This window comes from Mobula hypostoma, chromosome 3 (genome assembly GCF_963921235.1).
Source record: "Mobula hypostoma chromosome 3, sMobHyp1.1, whole genome shotgun sequence".
Lineage (NCBI taxonomy): Eukaryota > Metazoa > Chordata > Chondrichthyes > Myliobatiformes > Myliobatidae > Mobula > Mobula hypostoma.
This window is the reverse complement of record NC_086099.1, coordinates 165,362,375-165,379,844: the sequence shown is the minus strand read 5'-3', so window position 1 is coordinate 165,379,844 and position 17,470 is coordinate 165,362,375. Positions and strand designations below refer to the sequence as shown.

General features: G+C 40.7%; 1 protein-coding gene across 2 annotated transcripts in view; it reads left to right on the top strand.

Moving 5' to 3' along the window:
* The window catches only part of LOC134344369 (E3 ubiquitin-protein ligase HECW1-like), a 485,729-nt gene that overhangs the window by 372,293 nt on the left and 95,966 nt on the right, over window positions 1-17,470 (top strand). For both annotated transcript variants that reach the window (XM_063044047.1, XM_063044048.1), the window contains 4 exons: window positions 1,197-1,382; window positions 5,476-5,610; window positions 10,301-10,406; window positions 11,378-11,474. In XM_063044047.1, coding sequence (XP_062900117.1) covers window positions 1,197-1,382; window positions 5,476-5,610; window positions 10,301-10,406; window positions 11,378-11,474 — 524 coding nt within the window. The remainder of the gene's footprint in view (window positions 1-1,196; window positions 1,383-5,475; window positions 5,611-10,300; window positions 10,407-11,377; window positions 11,475-17,470) is intronic.

The window sequence follows — 17,470 nt, the reverse complement described above, 5'->3', positions numbered from 1 at the left end:
TGAATGATAATTTTTTGTGATTTATCTCTTTTGTTTAGCAAATTTGCGGTAGTTAATGGCCAAATGACTTTTTTAAACATTTCTTTCCATCCCATGTTTTCCTATCTATGCTACCTATCTGACCTTTGATAGATTATTATTGGTGATAGCTCTGTGTTTGTGTCAGAGGAATATAAAATCACTTGACAAACGATACACAAGAAAACAGTTATTCAAATTATTTGATTAAATTTCAAGTATGCCAGCTTTTTTCCTTGCAGTTACTTCTATTCTAATGTAAAATGGATCCAATCTTATCCAGATTGAAACTTGCCACATGGAATTGCACTGTTTGGGAAGTGGCCTAGGTACTTGTGTATGCATCTCACCTCCGTGCAGTTAGTGTTTCCTAGCATCATGTACACACTAAATAATACGAAGGACTGTGTATCGCACATTTCCTTTATTACTTGCATACCTTCTGACTTCTGGATACAACCTGTAACTCCTTAAAGGTTCAGAGAGAAACTCCGAGTGCATTGCTCAGGATTGGCAAAAGGGCATCTATGAAATGGTTGCAGTGGGATTTCGATGACTGGCACACAGAACCTACCAGCCTCAGTTACCAAGGGTCAGGATAATGGAAAGTGTAACAGCTTGCATCAGAGCTACTTGTTGAGACTTTTATCCCCCTTCACTTTCCACACCTTGCAGTAACGTAAGGCCACAGTTGGTCGGAGTTTGTTTGTACTGGACTATCACATGGGAGGCCAGGGATACACATGTTTCTCCTTCAGAGTGGTTTCCTTCACCCTCAGGGCTTTCTTTTAGACTGACTTCTGGAGGCTGCAAAGAGGGAAGTACTTCAAAATCTGACACTCTGCCCAATGATCTTTGTGGCAGTCGTAGGACAAATGTAAGCTTCTCAGGCAGTTCCTGATGGGAACTGCTCAGCTCATACTTTAGCTCACAATTACCATTGGGCTGGTTTTGTGTTGCTCAGTTCCATAGTTTTTGCAGTAGATCTAAATGAGCACAAATGCTGCACGCTTTATGTGTTCACTGCATCAAAACAGGGAAAAATTCACTTTTTAGACAAATGAGTGGCCCAGCTGGATTATGAACAAGATCTGACAGTTAGCGGACAGCAGTGAGTTGTTATTGTTCTCTGCTAGTAATCTACGTCGACCCACTCAGGCTGCTTCTTCCATTTTCAGAGTGCCTATCGAATGTTTACCAACAGTACTTGTTTGAAGCACATGATACTGAAGGTCCGCAGGGATGCCCGGAATTTTGAGCGGTACCAACATAACAGGGACCTGGTGACTTTCCTGAACATGTTTGCAGATACACAGCTAGAGCTTCCTCGAGGGTGGGAGATAAAGACAGATCAGCAGGGCAAGGTAAGAGAAACTAGGCTGAAGAAAATAAGATGTTTCTACAGGTTGTTATCTGTAAATAATTCAGTGCAATTTTGCTACTCAGCCAGTCCACCAGTTTCTACAATCTGTCTCCCCTGCCCAAACAGTTCTTTCAAGAAGTTTACTTTCCCTCATTATGTTTTTACAATTTTGTTAACAGAGTACGACCAATTCCTTTTCTACTGAAGTTCTTTTTCCTGTAATGTTTTACTCCATGATTTATGGTGCTGATAAAGTGAATAATTTTACTTAAATTAGCTCTGCAAATAATATATCATGAATTCACTTTTTTTGTCTTTTATAATTTTTTACATAATTTGCATAAAAAGTCACTTACTAAAACGATAAAAAGATTGTGCAGTATAATTGTTATCTTTGATTGCACACATAATAACATATCTACACCACACTCCTTTTGCTGAGCAATTTACTGCCTTTGTTGAAACAAACGAATTGAGCAGAGATTCGCGTTTGCTCAAACTGCAGTTATTTTGTAGACTGTTTCCACCACCAGGGCTCCTTGATATTCCAAATCCAGCTCTAGCATGCCAGGTGATTTGCTTTGTTTTTTGTTCAGACGCGGAAGAATAATTGAATGTTGGATTTTTTACTTATTACTTCAATGGTTTGATTACATAATAAGGCTGATGTGATGGAGCAAAGGTAAAACAAGTCAAGTGACTGAAATTTTATCCTCTCTCTGGTGGATCCAGCAACCCATTACCAGAATTAAAAAAATATTTTTGAATAAGAGGCAAATATGTAAAACAAGAAAGGTTAGCTCTTGGTGGGGCCATGATTTTGTACTAAATTAGTGTTTTAATAAATTTCAATAGTATTCATTATTTTAGAGTGACAAAGATATTCAGGGAGATGCATGATGTTTGCCAGGATATCTATCTAAGTCAGAGCTGTCAGTGTTTTTCACACTTCCCTGGGCAGTGCTTGGGTTTTCACCAATCACTATACACACCGATCAATCATATGTGATCCCTTTACCATGCTAAAAAGTGTCTCAACATGCGCCAATATATTCTCTGGGGCTTCCAATACTCAGTGGCCACTTTATTAGGTACACCTGCTTGTTAATACAAATATCTAATCAGCCAGTTGTGTGGCAGCAACTCAATGCATGAAACCATGCAACCATGAAGAGATTCAGTTGTTGTTCAGACCAAACATCAGAATGGGGAGGAAATGTGATCTAAGTGACTTTGACCATGGAATGTCTGTTGGTGCCAGACAGGGTGGTTTGAGTATCTCGGATACTACTGATCTCCTGGGATTTTCACACACTGGAGAGCAGGGATGGCCAACTTATGGTGCATGCGGCAAAAGTGGCGCATTGGATGATTAGAAGTGGCACATTGCACCCCAGTGATAATAATAAAAAAGTAAGCCTACTCATGGAAAAAGAATTAACCAAAAACCAATTTGTAGAAAAAAAACCTATAACAGGAATTCAAGTAGCTTAGAGCTAGAAATTGGTTTTATTGAGAATAAATCTAAAACTTAGCAATTACTTTTAGCGATTTTATTATTTTGTGCACATCTTTTGGTGAATATTATCTTCTTTCACATTAATCTATTTTCAATTTTAAAAGAATGTTCAGTGAGTCTAACTAGGAAAGAAGGACTTTTGTTCTGCAGTTGTTCCATAACTGTTCAATACACGTTTGATACTTGTTTGATTCTGAGGTGCCAGGCAACTGCACCAGCGGTGCGTCGCAGGTTTTTGCCAGTCAGTTTACAATTGACACTCGTGCACCAATTGACACTCTTCAGCCAATGATTGGTGTGTCAAGGCCGACCTGGACGGGAAAGGCAGTTTCCCGGAGCAAATAGCTTTCACCACATTGCGTCCAGATATAATCGTATGGTCTGACACCAGTAGAGAAGTGGTTATTGGTGAACTCAATGTTTATTAGGAAGACAACATCGTGAAGCCCATGAGCACAAGTTAACTAAGTATGCAGAATTAAGGTCGGAGTGCAGAGGCAGAGGGTGGAAGGTCTCATGCTATCCATTCGAAGTAGGTTGCCATGGCTTTATTGCGTTCACTTTCCAGAAGTGGCTGCGTGACCTTGGCTTCACTAGATCGTCAACCAGCAGGGCTGTAGCTGAGGCAGTAGAGAAAGGATCATCATGGGTATGGACCAAGTATGTCCAGAGGGGCAGATAGTCAGACAGTGTATACATATCTTGCAAACCCTTCAGTAGTTGCATAGACACCTGAAGAGCAGGCTATCTGTTGGATGGAAGTGACCAGCAACTCTGATAGAGGCAGATGCCAAGTTTTTAAGCTCACCAGTGGGAGGTGGTGCTTTAGCACTGCTAGCCCACCACCTCGAGGGGGTCTTGATCATAAGTGGGCCGAAACTCCTGAAGACAGGTGGTAGATCAACTGATGATCCCACTGGTGATAGCACAGGACAGTTAACATCTTAGTCCATGTGTATTTTTAATTCTTTGTTCGTCCTTTGTGAGCTTTGCAGTTTTGTACTTTTTCGAAAATTAAGCCTTGTTTTTATATTCAGTTACCCATCACAGTGCAAAAGAAAATGAGCAAAAGAAAAGCAGAAAGTGATTGTAAGCATGAATTCAATAAACAGTGTGTGAGGAGTGGCGCCCCACACAGACTTCCAATCTGCGCCTTGTAAGGCATGAAAATGCCCAACGCAGGCCTCTCCAGGTCTGAGTCGACGTTCGCTCCCTCCCTCCCTCCCAATGAATAGTGGGACAGTGGGAAAATGAGTTCTTATTGATAGCGGGTCCGTCAGGAAAACCGTTGTGCATTGTTTGTGAAAACACTTCCTCACATAATAGAAGACATGATCTTAATAGACACTATAAAACACAACATCAGACTGAAGTAGAAGGAAAACTGAAGCTAGTGCTTGGGTCTGAGTTATGGAAAGAATATGTGATTAAGATAAAGGAAGAAATCAAAAGAAGAGAAAATATATTAAAAGTTTCATTAAGGTAAGTAATGTTTATCTTGTTTTATATTAAATCAATATATCATGTATAAATGCTAAATATGTCAATATTAGCATATTTTTACAAGAATTGAATGGTGGGGGGGTGGGTACAAGAGTTGTATGGCGCATCTGAACGTGCGTGAGAAAATTGACGCATGGTCTGTAAAAGGTTGGCCATCCCTGCTCTAGAGGTTACAGAGAATGGTGCAAAGAACAAAAAAAAAAATCATCCAGTAAGGGGCAGTTCTGTGGGCAATAGTTGCTTGGTAATGAGAGATAATGGCCAGATCGGTTCAAGCTGACAGGAAGGTGACAGTAATTCAAATAACCACACAGTGGTTACAACAGTGGTGTGCAGAAGATTATCTTTGAACACACAGCAGATACAACAGGCACCTAATAAAGTGCATGCTGAGTATATGTAAGCCAACTTGCTCCAGATAAGTTTGATTTTTATTCTGAAGCTAGCAACATGAGTGGATGATTTGAAACAGTTTGTAAATTCTAGTCCGTGAACAAGAAGTGTGGTACTTGTGCGTAAAGTGTAAAAATGGAGCGGTTGAGTTCCTAGCTAATTCTGCATGCCTGAATGTGGAGATCTTTCATTTCTCAAAACACGATGTGAAATAGATCAAAGTTACTTGGATTCTCATAGCTCTGTGCTCCATCATTGATTAATAGATAAGGAAGACAAAATTGAAGCTATGCTAACAGAGTCAAATGAAGTAGGAGGGAGTTTATGGGAGCATTAACTTGCACAAATCTGTCAAGACAATGTCCTATTTCTATGTTGTAATATGTATATATTTCTAACATGCTATTTCCTACCTTGTTTTAACCAAGGGAGTTAAACCATCATACATTAATCAATCAATAACATTGCTCACAGTTTTCAGTTTTATGTATCTTATGTGCTTTTTGTTTTGCTCTGTAGCCCATTTCCAGCATCACAAAAATACTTAAAAAACATTGTTTTGAGTAATTGTACCTGTTTAAAAGTATTACATGCATATTAATATTGCACACCTGAATTAATATGGAGTAGTTTATTAATGAAGAACATAGCTTGCTAACAGAATCATTCTCCTTTCCAGTCATTTTTTGTTGATCACAACAGTCGTGCAACAACATTTATTGATCCCAGGCTTCCACTGCAGAATGGCCGTTTGCCGAACCATTTGACACATAGGCAGCATTTGCAGCGCCTGCGCAGTTACAGTGCAGGGGAGGTGAGTACATACTGGGCTTATCGTCAATTTCTAGGAACAAATTTACATGCCTTTAAATTGTGTTCTGTTAAGTTGTTTTGCACAGTTGTGGATGATAGCTTATGTCAGGGGTTCCCAATCTGTGGTCTACAGACCTCTTGGTTAATGATAGGGGTCCACAGCATAAAAGAGGTTGGGAACCCCTGACTTATGGGGACCAGTCTGGTTCAGTTTGTACTCCACATATAATCCGCAGCTAGCAAAACCATAAGCAAAGACTTCCCTACAGTTGATTTCACATGTGCACTAAAACGAATGATGCCAAGCCACACAGACAAGATGTCTCTCCATTTATTGACCAGTCTGTTGAATTTTTTAATTACAATGCAACATTGTGTAAAATCATAAGCTAAATTTGAAAGGATTTATAATGAGGAAAGTAAGATGCCTTTGAATGAGACTGGAATGAGCCAGTTCTATTGAAATAAAATTAACATGTTTCTTCTCTACTGAAATAAGCAGTACATTTTGAAGATTAATATAATGTCGAAACAAGAATCTAAATGTATAGTTTGCCTGATGTCATAAGTTTGGCTTACGAGCTGAACAAATGTTCAGTCTAATATCCAAATCCTGGTTGTCCATAAATACAAATCTTGCCTGAACTAAACATTTATGGAAGTTCATTCATTGATTAGCTCTGCTGTTTGAATTATTTTGCCATGCCAGATCTTGTGACTCTGCTGTAAAACCATAACAACCTGAAGCACATGACCTAACTTTGAAAGCAGATAGCAGATAACAGGAAGAATGTTTGGTAAATACAAATAAATATATATATATATTTACTTTATTTTTATGTTGTCCAATATCTGAAATTTGTGATGGTCTCTGTCTCAAATGTGCCAGATTTGGACATCAGACCTGTATTGATCAAGTTCAAATTTTAAATGAAATAGCTTCAAAGTAAGGAATAGGCAATTTAGGACTGAAATGAGGAGAAATTTCTTCATTCAGAGTGGTGAATTTTTGGGAAACTTTCTTCCATGGAGGGCTATTAACACTCAGCCAGCAACTTCAAATCTGAGATTGTTACATTTTGAGATATTAGAAAAATAGGGGATATGGAGTTAGTGCTGAAAATATTGTTAAAACAGAAGCCTTGATCTACTGAATGGCTTACTCCTGCTTCTTTTGTTATGTTCTTATTCAGCCCTCACACCTTCTGCACCATTCAGTAAAATCATCATTGTACCTCAGCACCATTTACTGTGCTGACCATATTTGCCTTGATCCCTTGGTCAAGGATCAAAGATCAGCTTTATTCTCCATGTATAGTTAAGTGATTAGGTGAACTGGCGCGAGATGTAAAATAAAAACAGCGACTTTCAACAATTAAACAGAATAAAAACTTATATAAAAATAAAGTTAGAAGTACAGAATAAAATCTACATAAATATATAAATATCAGTATGTATGTAAAATGCAAATACCATTATATAAAGCATTATATATTATCCAAAATCTATCAATCTCTATCTTGAATATATTTTGATAATGAACCTTCAGAACCCCCTCTACCATCCAGGTGAAGAAATTTCTGTTCACCTCTGTTCTGAATGACCAACTCTTATTTTAAAAGTATGACTCCTGATTTATGACATTCCAACCAGGGGAAATATCATCCCAGCATTTATCCTGGCATGTCCCATCAGAGTTTTGTGTTTCCTCTGGGACAGTGTTGTGTTTTGTGTGACATTGTTTGTCTCTTTCTAAACTCAAGAGAGCATTGACCTTTTAGCTTCATACAACAAGAGAGACATGCCCTTGTGAATCTTCATGGCACTCCCTCTATCACAGATACTTTTTTCAATTAGGGAGATGAAGTGACTGCACAATATTACAGCTGTGGTCCTACCAGGTGATACAATTATAGTAAGAGTTCCCTATGATTGTACACATATCTTCCTGCAATGAAGGCTAACAACTTTTTGGTTTCTTAACTGCTTGCTATAACTCTATATGAACGCTCAGTGCTTGGTGTAAAATGACATCTAATAGTATGACATCCCTTATCATTTGGAAATTATTCCACATTTCTTTTCTAACGTAGTGGGTGACCTCGCATTTTTCTACATTATATTCCATCTGATGTGACCATTTCTAATCACGTAACACATTTTTGTCCCTTGAGGCCTCTCTTCCTTACAACTCACGCTTTTGATCATCAGGATACATGGATATGTTGCTCTTGATTCTGTCGCCAAACCATTGCAAATAGGTTGTTATATTGGCTGATAAATGCTTTGTAAATAGTGAGCAGTTATTTTTGGTTTTGAATGATAGAATTGCTCAGATTCTAGTGTTTGTGCTTGATCATCATTGATTCCAGTGATACAACACCAGTCAAATCCTTCCAACTCAAAGATGACCTGCTTCTTCTGATTTTCATTTTTTTCCTCCACTAACCAATCCCCATTCCTTGGCAGTATATGACTTCCAACCCCATGCACAAAATTATTCAATTCTTTCCTGGCATCTTATCAAGTGGCTTTTGGAAGTCTCAATGCACCACTCAAAACTGTCCATCTTGGCAAGAAATATTAAGAATAAACATATAATCTAAAGGGAGTTACATCATAGAGCTCCAAGATGCAGAGGCATCTTGGTGTCATGGTGCTTGTTTCACAAAAGGTTAACATTGCAGGTTCTGCAAGTAATTAAGAACAGTAACAAAGTTATCAGTTATTGCTCAGGGGAGGGGGGATATTAAAAACAAAAGTATTGCTTCTTTTGGTGGTGATTTGTAAGACCACATCTGCAACAGTGTATAAAGCATTGGCTGATTACTTAAGGAAGATTGATAGAATATTGGAAGCAGTAGGTTTACAAAGCTGGTTCTTGGAATGGGTGAATTGTTACAAAAGGAGTTTAGAAGAGTAAGATATGACATGATTGAAATATGCAAGATCCTGTGGGGTCTTGACTGCCTGGATGTGAAATGGACGCTTCCTCTTGTGGGAGAGTCTGGAACTAAGGAATACTGTTTACATATACAGTATGTCATCATCCAATTAAGACAAAGGTGAACAATTTTTTTTCTGTCAGCTTCGGATTCATGACTCTTTGGAACTCTCTTCCTCACAGGGCAGAATAAGCACGCAGTCTTGGAATAATTTTAAGGGGACAAAATGTGGGAGGAGGAGTTCCTGTCAGAAGTTAGAGAAACTGATGTTCATGATGTCAGGTTGGAGGTACCACGGTGGAATATGAGATGCTGTCCCTCTCACCTACACCTAGCATCAACTTGGCAGAGGAGGAAGTTGTAGACACTCGTGGTGTGGCAATGGGAAGTGCAATTAAAATGGCTGACCACTGGGAAATCCAAGCCGGTGTGGCAGATGGAACAACAATGCTCAATAAAGTGATTTCCCCCAACCTTCGTCAGGTCTCACTGATGTAGAGGAGGTCACACCATGAGCACCGGATGTAATAAATAAGCTGTTGGATTCACTTGTGAAGAGCTGCTTCACATAGAAGCATAGAAAACCTACAGCACAATACAAGCCCTTCAGCCCACAAAGTTGTGCCGAACATGTCCCTACCTTAGAAATTACTCGGCTTACCGAGAGCCCTCTAGTTTTCTAAGTTCCATGTACCTATCCAAAAATCTCTTAAAAGACCCTATCGTATCTGCCTCCACCACCGTTGCCGGCAGCCCATTCCACGCACTCACCACTCTCTGTGTAAAAAACATACCCCTGACATCTCCTCTGTACGTACTCCCCAGCACTTTAAACCTGTGCCCTCTTGTGGCAACCATTTCAGCCCTGGGAAAGAGCCTCTAACTATCCACACGATCAATGCCTCTCATCATCTTCTACCTTAGAATCTGCAGATTTCCTCGTGTTTGCAAGTTAGTCTTTTTACCATTTTCCCTTGCTCTGACTTGAATTAGAAGTACACTGATATTGTTGCACACTTGGACACTAAAAGGACTTCCAGACGTGCAGTTTAACATAACGTCTTTATTTTCCTTTCTGGAAATACAGGAACACAAGCGCATCGGCTTACCATGCATGCTGTGGGGCTATCTCCGTCTACTCCATCACGTGCGCACTCCCATGCCCCCCAGGAACCCTCAGCTGCCCCAAGTGCCTGTATAAGCTTTGCCCCTTGTAACCATCAACCAACCCTCTAAAATATTACCGTTGCTAATGCAACTGAACATTAATCAAATTGTGAATGAACAAAATAACAACCCAAAGCAATAAAAATAATATGAACATAATATAAGAAAATTAGGGGGGTATCCGGTGTCCATTAATATGCTCCACATTACTGTGGGTCCCACAATATATCTGTCAGCTTTGTTCCTTCCTAACAAACTCTGGTATTGTTATCCATTCCTTTACTTTGCATCATCACCTTGTCCCTTCTCCTTATCTTAACACAATTCCCCTTTCCAGAACCCTCCCTCCCTTACCTCTTGGCTTTCTAGTGATGATGAAACTTCATATTAAGAATAGAAATATTTTAGGACAGCATGTGTTGTGACCGAGAGGTTCTCCACTAAAATTATGTCATGTGGTTTAAAACATCAATGTTGAACTCATGTAGCCAACTCTACTGGGTAGCCGTGTACTCAGTCATAATAGTCACTTATTTCCCGATTCTGATACTGAAAAGATTATTTTGTGCTCTGGTATAGGCTTCTGATGTTTCACGAGTCCGGGGATCTGCACTGTTAGCCAGACCTACTAACACTCTGGTGGCAGCCATACGCAATCAGTACCATCAAGATGCTGTGCCTGTGGGTAAGCAGATGAAAATACATTTAGTTTTTATTTCCTTCTCGCTGTCACAGGGCTTTACGATAAAATTCAGCCGTCCTGCTTGGAGCATGTTCTGAAAGAGTACACTCTTTTTGGAAGAGCTTTCTAAGTTTATTGGCAAAATATAAGCACTAAGCCCTGGCTTCAGTTTCCAGAAATTCCACAGTGTCAGTTTTTGAACTTTCTTGATAGGATTTTTAAAAAATGAGGCATAGAAGTATTTTTAAAGTTTAATTTGGTTGAGGAGTAATCATTAATTACAACCAAACTGGGTTTGAAGAGTTGTGTGTGTGTGGGGGTGGGGAAATGATGGTGGTGATGTTATTTGTTGATGGGGGGAGTGAGGGAGGGGAAATAAGGAATATTGGTGGTGATGGCAGAGGAAATAAATGTTCTATGCTCCACAAACTTGATGTTATTCCAGATCACGTATTTTTCCTCCTGTTTTTAATTGGTCAAAAAATCCTCAGCCTTGCCTTCAACATAATATGAAACAAACCTTTCCTCATCTCATGGTTAAACTGAGGTGTACACGTCAGGTTACATCCAATTTCTGTACATTACTATTGCAGAGTTAGCTAATCTCATTCAGGAAATACCAGGGCTGTTTCTAGAGGGGTGCAATTAAAAAGAAAAGGATTAGTCAGGCCTGGATGTCCAGCTACTGTGGTTGTACGATTAATATATAGGTAGAATATGAGCACAGGGTTAAATCTTAATGTAAAATTCTTCCTTCAGTGGGGAATCAACTGCCTGTATTTGCTATTCAGAAGCATGCTAGATAATGGCCGTCTGCGTAAGATGTGCATGTACGTGTGAATCAGTAAGTGTGAAATCTTGTCCCCATTAGGAGTCACTATCTTTCAGCAAAAATGTTGACAAAATATTAAACATATAAACAGGTGTACAAAATGCTTAGAATGCTCATTTTTCATTTTTTTCCCCAATTACAGCATACAATGACAAGATCGTAGCTTTCCTCCGTCAGGCAAACATTTTCGAGATGCTTCAAGAGCGGCAGCCCAGCCTAAGCAGAAATCACACGCTCAGGTAAATATACATATTATCAACTGAGTTCAGGGAGACACAAGAGACTCTGCAGATGCTGGAGATCTTGAGCACCGCGCACAAACCGCTGGGGTAATTCAGTAGGTCAAGCAGCATCTGTGGAGACAGTGTTTCGGGCCAGGGCCCTTCATCAGGACTGGAAAGGAAAGGAGCAGAAGCCACAATAAAAAGGCAGGGAAAGGATGAAGCAGGAGCTGGCAAGTGATAAGTGAGAGCAGATGAGAGAGGGAATGGGTGATGGAGCAGGGAGGCTGAAGAAAGAATCTGATGGGAGAGGACAGTGGACCATGGAATAAAGGTGGGGAACCAGAGGAAGTCTGTGAGATGGGGGAGAGGAAGAGACAGGTTGAGGAGACCACAGGAGTGGGAGAAAACGGGGGCGGAGTGGAGACAGAGGGGAGTGGTTACCAAAAGTTAGAGAAATCAATGTGTTGTTGGAGGCAGCCAATATAGAATATAAAGTCCAACCTGCACCTGGTCTCAATGTGACAGGAGAGGAGGCCGAATACAGACATCAGTGTGGGAAGGGGAAGTGAAATTGAAACTGACGGCCATTAGGAACTCTTGGCTGCTGTGTCGGATCTGACTTTTGAACCACTCCATCTGTTTTTCTTTCTCACCCCTGCCTTTGTTTTCCCTGATTCCTGTGGTTAGCTCATCCCTTCACTCCCACTCCCCCACCCGCACAATCTGACCATCACCTCCTTCCTTTTATTCCATGATCCATTGTCCTTTCCTATCAGGTTCCTCTTTCTTCAGCCCTTTACCTTTTCCACCTATCACCTCCTAGTTTAAGCATCATTCCTTTTCCCCACCCACATACCTACCCCTCCCCTCATCTGGGCACACCTCTGATCTGACAGCTTGTGCTCCTCCCCTCCCCTAACTTCTTATTCTGGCTCCTGCCCGCTTCCCTTCCACTCCTGGTGAATGGTCTCAGCCAGAAATGCCAACCATTCATTTCCCTCCAAAGCCGCTGCCTGATCTGCTGTGTTCCTCCAGCATTCTGTGTTTTATAACTGAGTTCATGGTTTAGTGTTATTTCCGTATGTGGAACTGATTGAAGTTCATGCCAGTTTACAAAATGCAGGCGGCCATGGTGTGCTTTATAGCCCAGAGACTGAATTCACTAAGTAAGGGTATCATTTTGAACTTGTTTCCTTTAGCTGTCCTTCCTTATTGTAACTCACTGGTCTTGAGAGTTACCTTCTCAAATATTGCAGTGGTAACCCAAGATTGACTTGTGCCATGGACATTTTGACTCCCAAGACCTTCAAAACTGAGTTTGTTCTTAATTAATTATTAATACTAAAATCCTTTGGATTACTAATAGAATAAGACACATTAAATACTGTACATTTCCATAAGCATCTTATTTTATGAATTTTACTGTTTCCCCATTTCTTGAACCACCTCAGGCTTTAGACAATTCCAGGAACCTGCAGAACATTAATCTGGATCAAAGTTGAATGTCAGAACAATCAGTCCAGATGCAAAATCTGCCATCTGCACCACAGTTCTGCACAAGACCATTTAATAAGAACAACTTTAAGCAAAGGTTCATTTATTATCAAAGTACGTATGCAGTATACATCTCTGAGATTCTTCTTCTTCAGATAGCCACAGAACAAAGAAAAGTTCAGAGAGAGACAGCAAACCCACCAGCATGATCAACAACCCCCCAACCCTCCTCCTCCGCTCAAAAAGCAACAAGAACATTGACACCACCCCCCAAATCCCCTTTCCCCCATGCAAAAATAGAGAGACTTCGGGCACAGCATTAGGCCACACAAGCCTCCGCTTCGGCAGCAGAGTTATCCCACCAGCAATCAGAAGGCCTTCGGCACTCGCCCCTGCATTCACCTCAATATTTTGACCGTCATTGTCACTTTAGTCAGCAAAATGGAGTCAAATATCGGCTCATGCCCGTCTCATAGTTTCTTCACCTCGAGATTTGTGCTTGTGGCATCCTTGAGTTTTCTTGGAGACAGCAAAGCGCTGGATTGCTCAAGCGATCTTCAAACTGGAAATCACAGCCTCTAGCAGATCTAGAAACACGTTCAAGATGAAAAACAGACATAAAAGAAGTGAAATATCGGTTTTGTGATTTATCCAGAAGAATGAAAGAGCTTTGTACGCAGGTGCTATCTTGACCGTAGAAGGTGTAATGAGAATAAAGCGGAAAATGTCAATACAGTTCTCATTGAATGCACCTCTAATTTTGAATGGACTTTGAAGATTTTGTTTAGCAGCAACTGTAAAAATATATTCCTCCAGTGGCTTAATAAACATTGACAATAATTTGACTGATATTTACAGATGATGAAGATCAGCACTTTGAATCCTGGCCAGAACCAAAGTGGTTAGTTTATCTCCTTGGGTCGGTCATGCTGTTGGCCTTAATTGTGCAGATTATTAAGAAGTGCTCAGTTAGAGTTGCTGCTCCTAACTTGTATTGAATGTCAGAGCAGGCTTGAGGGAATATATATCCCTAGGTACCAAAGTGATCAATGACCTTGAAGTATATCCCAACCTAATAAAAAAAGTTGGATTATAATTAGAGGATATGGGTAACCCTAGGTAATTTCTAACATAAGTACATGTTCGACACAGCATTGTGGGCTGAAGGGCCTGTATTGTGCTGTAGGTCTTCCATGTTTCTATGTTCTCTCCATTTTGATCCCTTGCTCAGAGTAGCTCATCTTCACTTTAATAATAAGACATGAAGTTGAAGAACTATGGTCAGGAATTGTTGTGCTTTTGGACATTTGGGGTAATCACTTTTGAATTGTGTTAATTGGGTTACCGATGAAGTTTTGGTGGCAGAAGAAGGCTCCCACCAAATTTTTAAATGCACAGGACTTCCTCATATCTGCTGTAAATTAGATATTTTAAAGCTCAGGACTAAGTGCTAATCTCCCACTGCCATGAGGGTGGCAGAATGGACAATGGACAATGGGTGATTTGTTACTCATTACTTTTGATGAGAAGGGAGCTGGATTTATTGCTTGTTCTCAATACATTTTAACATAGAAAATGTAATCAACCAGTGATAGCTATAACAAAATGAAATAACAACAGTTGTGATCTGAAGACACAGGAAAGTGTACAGATGCTGGAAAACTGGAGCAACACATACAAAACGCTGGAGGAGTTCAGCAGGTCAGGCAGCATCTATGGAGGGAAATGAACATTACGTTACAGAGTTGACATTACGGGCCAATACACTTCATCATGACTGGAAAGAAAGAGGGCAGAAGCCAGAGTAAGTGATGGGGAAATGAGGAGGAGGATGAGCTGTCAGGTAATAGGTGAGTCCATGCGAAGGGGGGAAAGGTAGATGGGAGCAAGGGGAAGGGGATGATGTGAGAAGCTGAAAGATGATTTGTGGAAGAGGCAAAGGGCTCAAGTAGAAGAAATATGATTATAGAAGATGGTAGACCATGACATGAAGGAAATGAGGTGACAAACCAGAGGAAGAGAGGTGTAGGTGATGGGCAGGTCGTGAGGCCATGGGATTCATATTTGATGGGAATGTCTGTTTCAGTTTAGGATATTGTTCAATATTGAATAAAAAGTTCACTAAATGTTGTGCGGGTAAATCACCAAGCAGGGGTACGGAAAGCAACCAGGTGGTCTGGATAAAACAAATGCTTTTGAAAGATGGTGTGAGTTAAATTTGGAAGGGATGATTTATCAGTCCTTTTTAGAACAAAGGAAAGCCCACATCTGATTTGGAGACACACAAGAGACTGCAGATGCTGTAAATCTGGAGAACGCGGTGGAGGAGCAAGTGGAGACATGAGAGAGACTGCGTGTGTTACTCTATGTTCGATTTGATTTTCTCCCCTCCCCAAATGGTACTCTTATAAATCATGGACTGACAGTAATATACAACACCACTGCACTGTTCGTTTGCAAGTTCCACATGCTGCATTCATTTTAGAGAGTGCTCTTGAGAAATAGATGATATCTCTTCCTGCCATCACAGGGTCATTTGTTTTTTTTAGTTTCAAGCATACAGAAAAGCTCTGAAGTCTGCTTCAGTGAATTGTGCAGAATAGCAGAAAGGTTACAGAATGGTGGGAGACCATTGAGCCCATTGAGACTGGGCTGGCTTACTGCAGCAGGGGTAATCAGCAGCTCCATACCTGCTTTGTCCTTTTTGAAAGTCCACAGTGGATTCCACCTCCCCCTGTCTTACTCACTAAGTATTAAATCATCTCACTCTTTGGCTCTTTTGCCAATCAATCTCATTTCCCGTCCTCTGGGTTTTGACCCTTTTACCAATGGGAGTAGCTTCTCTCTATCTATTCTGTAGACCCTACATGATTTTAAACATTTCCTTTAGACTCCCACACAATCTCCTCTATTCCAAGGCAAACAACCCAGTTTTCCCAATGTGTTCATATAGTCAGAGGCCACTCATTCCTGGAAGCATTCCACTGAGTTGCTTCTGGACAATTACCGAAGTATTTTTGTTTGTCTGAAGCTTTGTTTCATGATTACTTTTAATTAGTTAAAGATTTTCCCACCACCCACTATTGTTTTCCTATGACACCTTTCACCCCTCATCTCGCTCTTTCAGTGAGAGTCACAAATTCACATCTTCTCTACCAGCTGACTTAAATTCTATTAGACACATGTGAAGACTAAAATAAAGCCAGTTGAGGACAGACAAGCTATGGGCCAGTCACCATTTATAACTGGACATGAGATGATCACCACAAGAGTTCATGGTGTGAACTACACAGTCAACAAACCTTCACCTCCCCAACAATCAGCATATCTACATGAAGCATTGTCATAGGAAAGCAGCATCCATCATCAGAGACCCCTACCACCCAACTCATTCTCTCTTCCCATCAGGAAGAAGGTACAGGAGCCTCAAGACCCACACCACCAGATTCAGGAGCAGTTATTACCCCTCAACCATCAGGCTCTTGAACCAGAGGGGATAACTTCACTCGACTTCACTGAACTGTTCCCTCAACCTATGGACTCAATTTGAAAGACTCTTCACCTCATCTCCTCGATGTTTATTGCTTACTTAGTTACTTAGTTGTTTATTTATTATTTCTTTTTGTATTTGTAGAAAAGTAAAAACTGGTTGTCTGCCCTGTTGGTGCGGTCTTTCATTGATTCCATGATGACGATTAGATTTAGCCTTCTCTTCTCCCGAAGATACCCACAAGGCAGTGGGGTTCGTAACCCTGAATAGGGGCCCATACCAGGTACTGTCAGCCAGAGCCAGCTGAGCCCAGGACTCGTGTAAGGCGGGGTCGTCACACCCTGTTATAGTGACATGTGGAGCCACTACCCACTACCAAACCCTACAGAAATCCAGAGTGGAGTCCCTAAGGCGGTTGGGTGACGTATCACGTCACCTCCCGGCAGCTCCTACAGCCAAGCTGATGCCAAAAGTACTGCTTTGCATTCCTTTCGACCACATCCGCGAGGCCGAGAGGAGGATCTTGATGTCTGGACAGCCCAGGATCTCCATATTCATCGCCCAGGTCTGTGCCCTGGAACCCGGCGCATTCATTGTCTACTTAGACAGACGGAGCCCTGATGATGATGATTAGATGTATTAAGTATGCCAGCAAGAAAATGAATATCAGGGGTGTATATGGTGACATATATGTAGTTAGATATTAAATTTACTTTGCACTTTGAACTTTGACTTTGAACCTCAACAAAGCTTACACCAATCAGTCAAGCCAATGGCTGCAGTGGGCTTGGGACTGAGCTGAATGAGTTGGAGTTGGATGGTCTAGGTCATGCGTGATGGTCACCTGAGAACTACGAATATATAGTGCATGGCAAATGCCTGAGGAATATCTTTTTTTTGCTGAATTTAATTTGATTATTTTTATTAACTTTGGTAGCCACATTCCTGACTTTTGGTGACCACTGCTGAAGACAGAAGGCAGAATGTACCTTATGTCATTTACATCGGAGATGTGAACACTTTGATA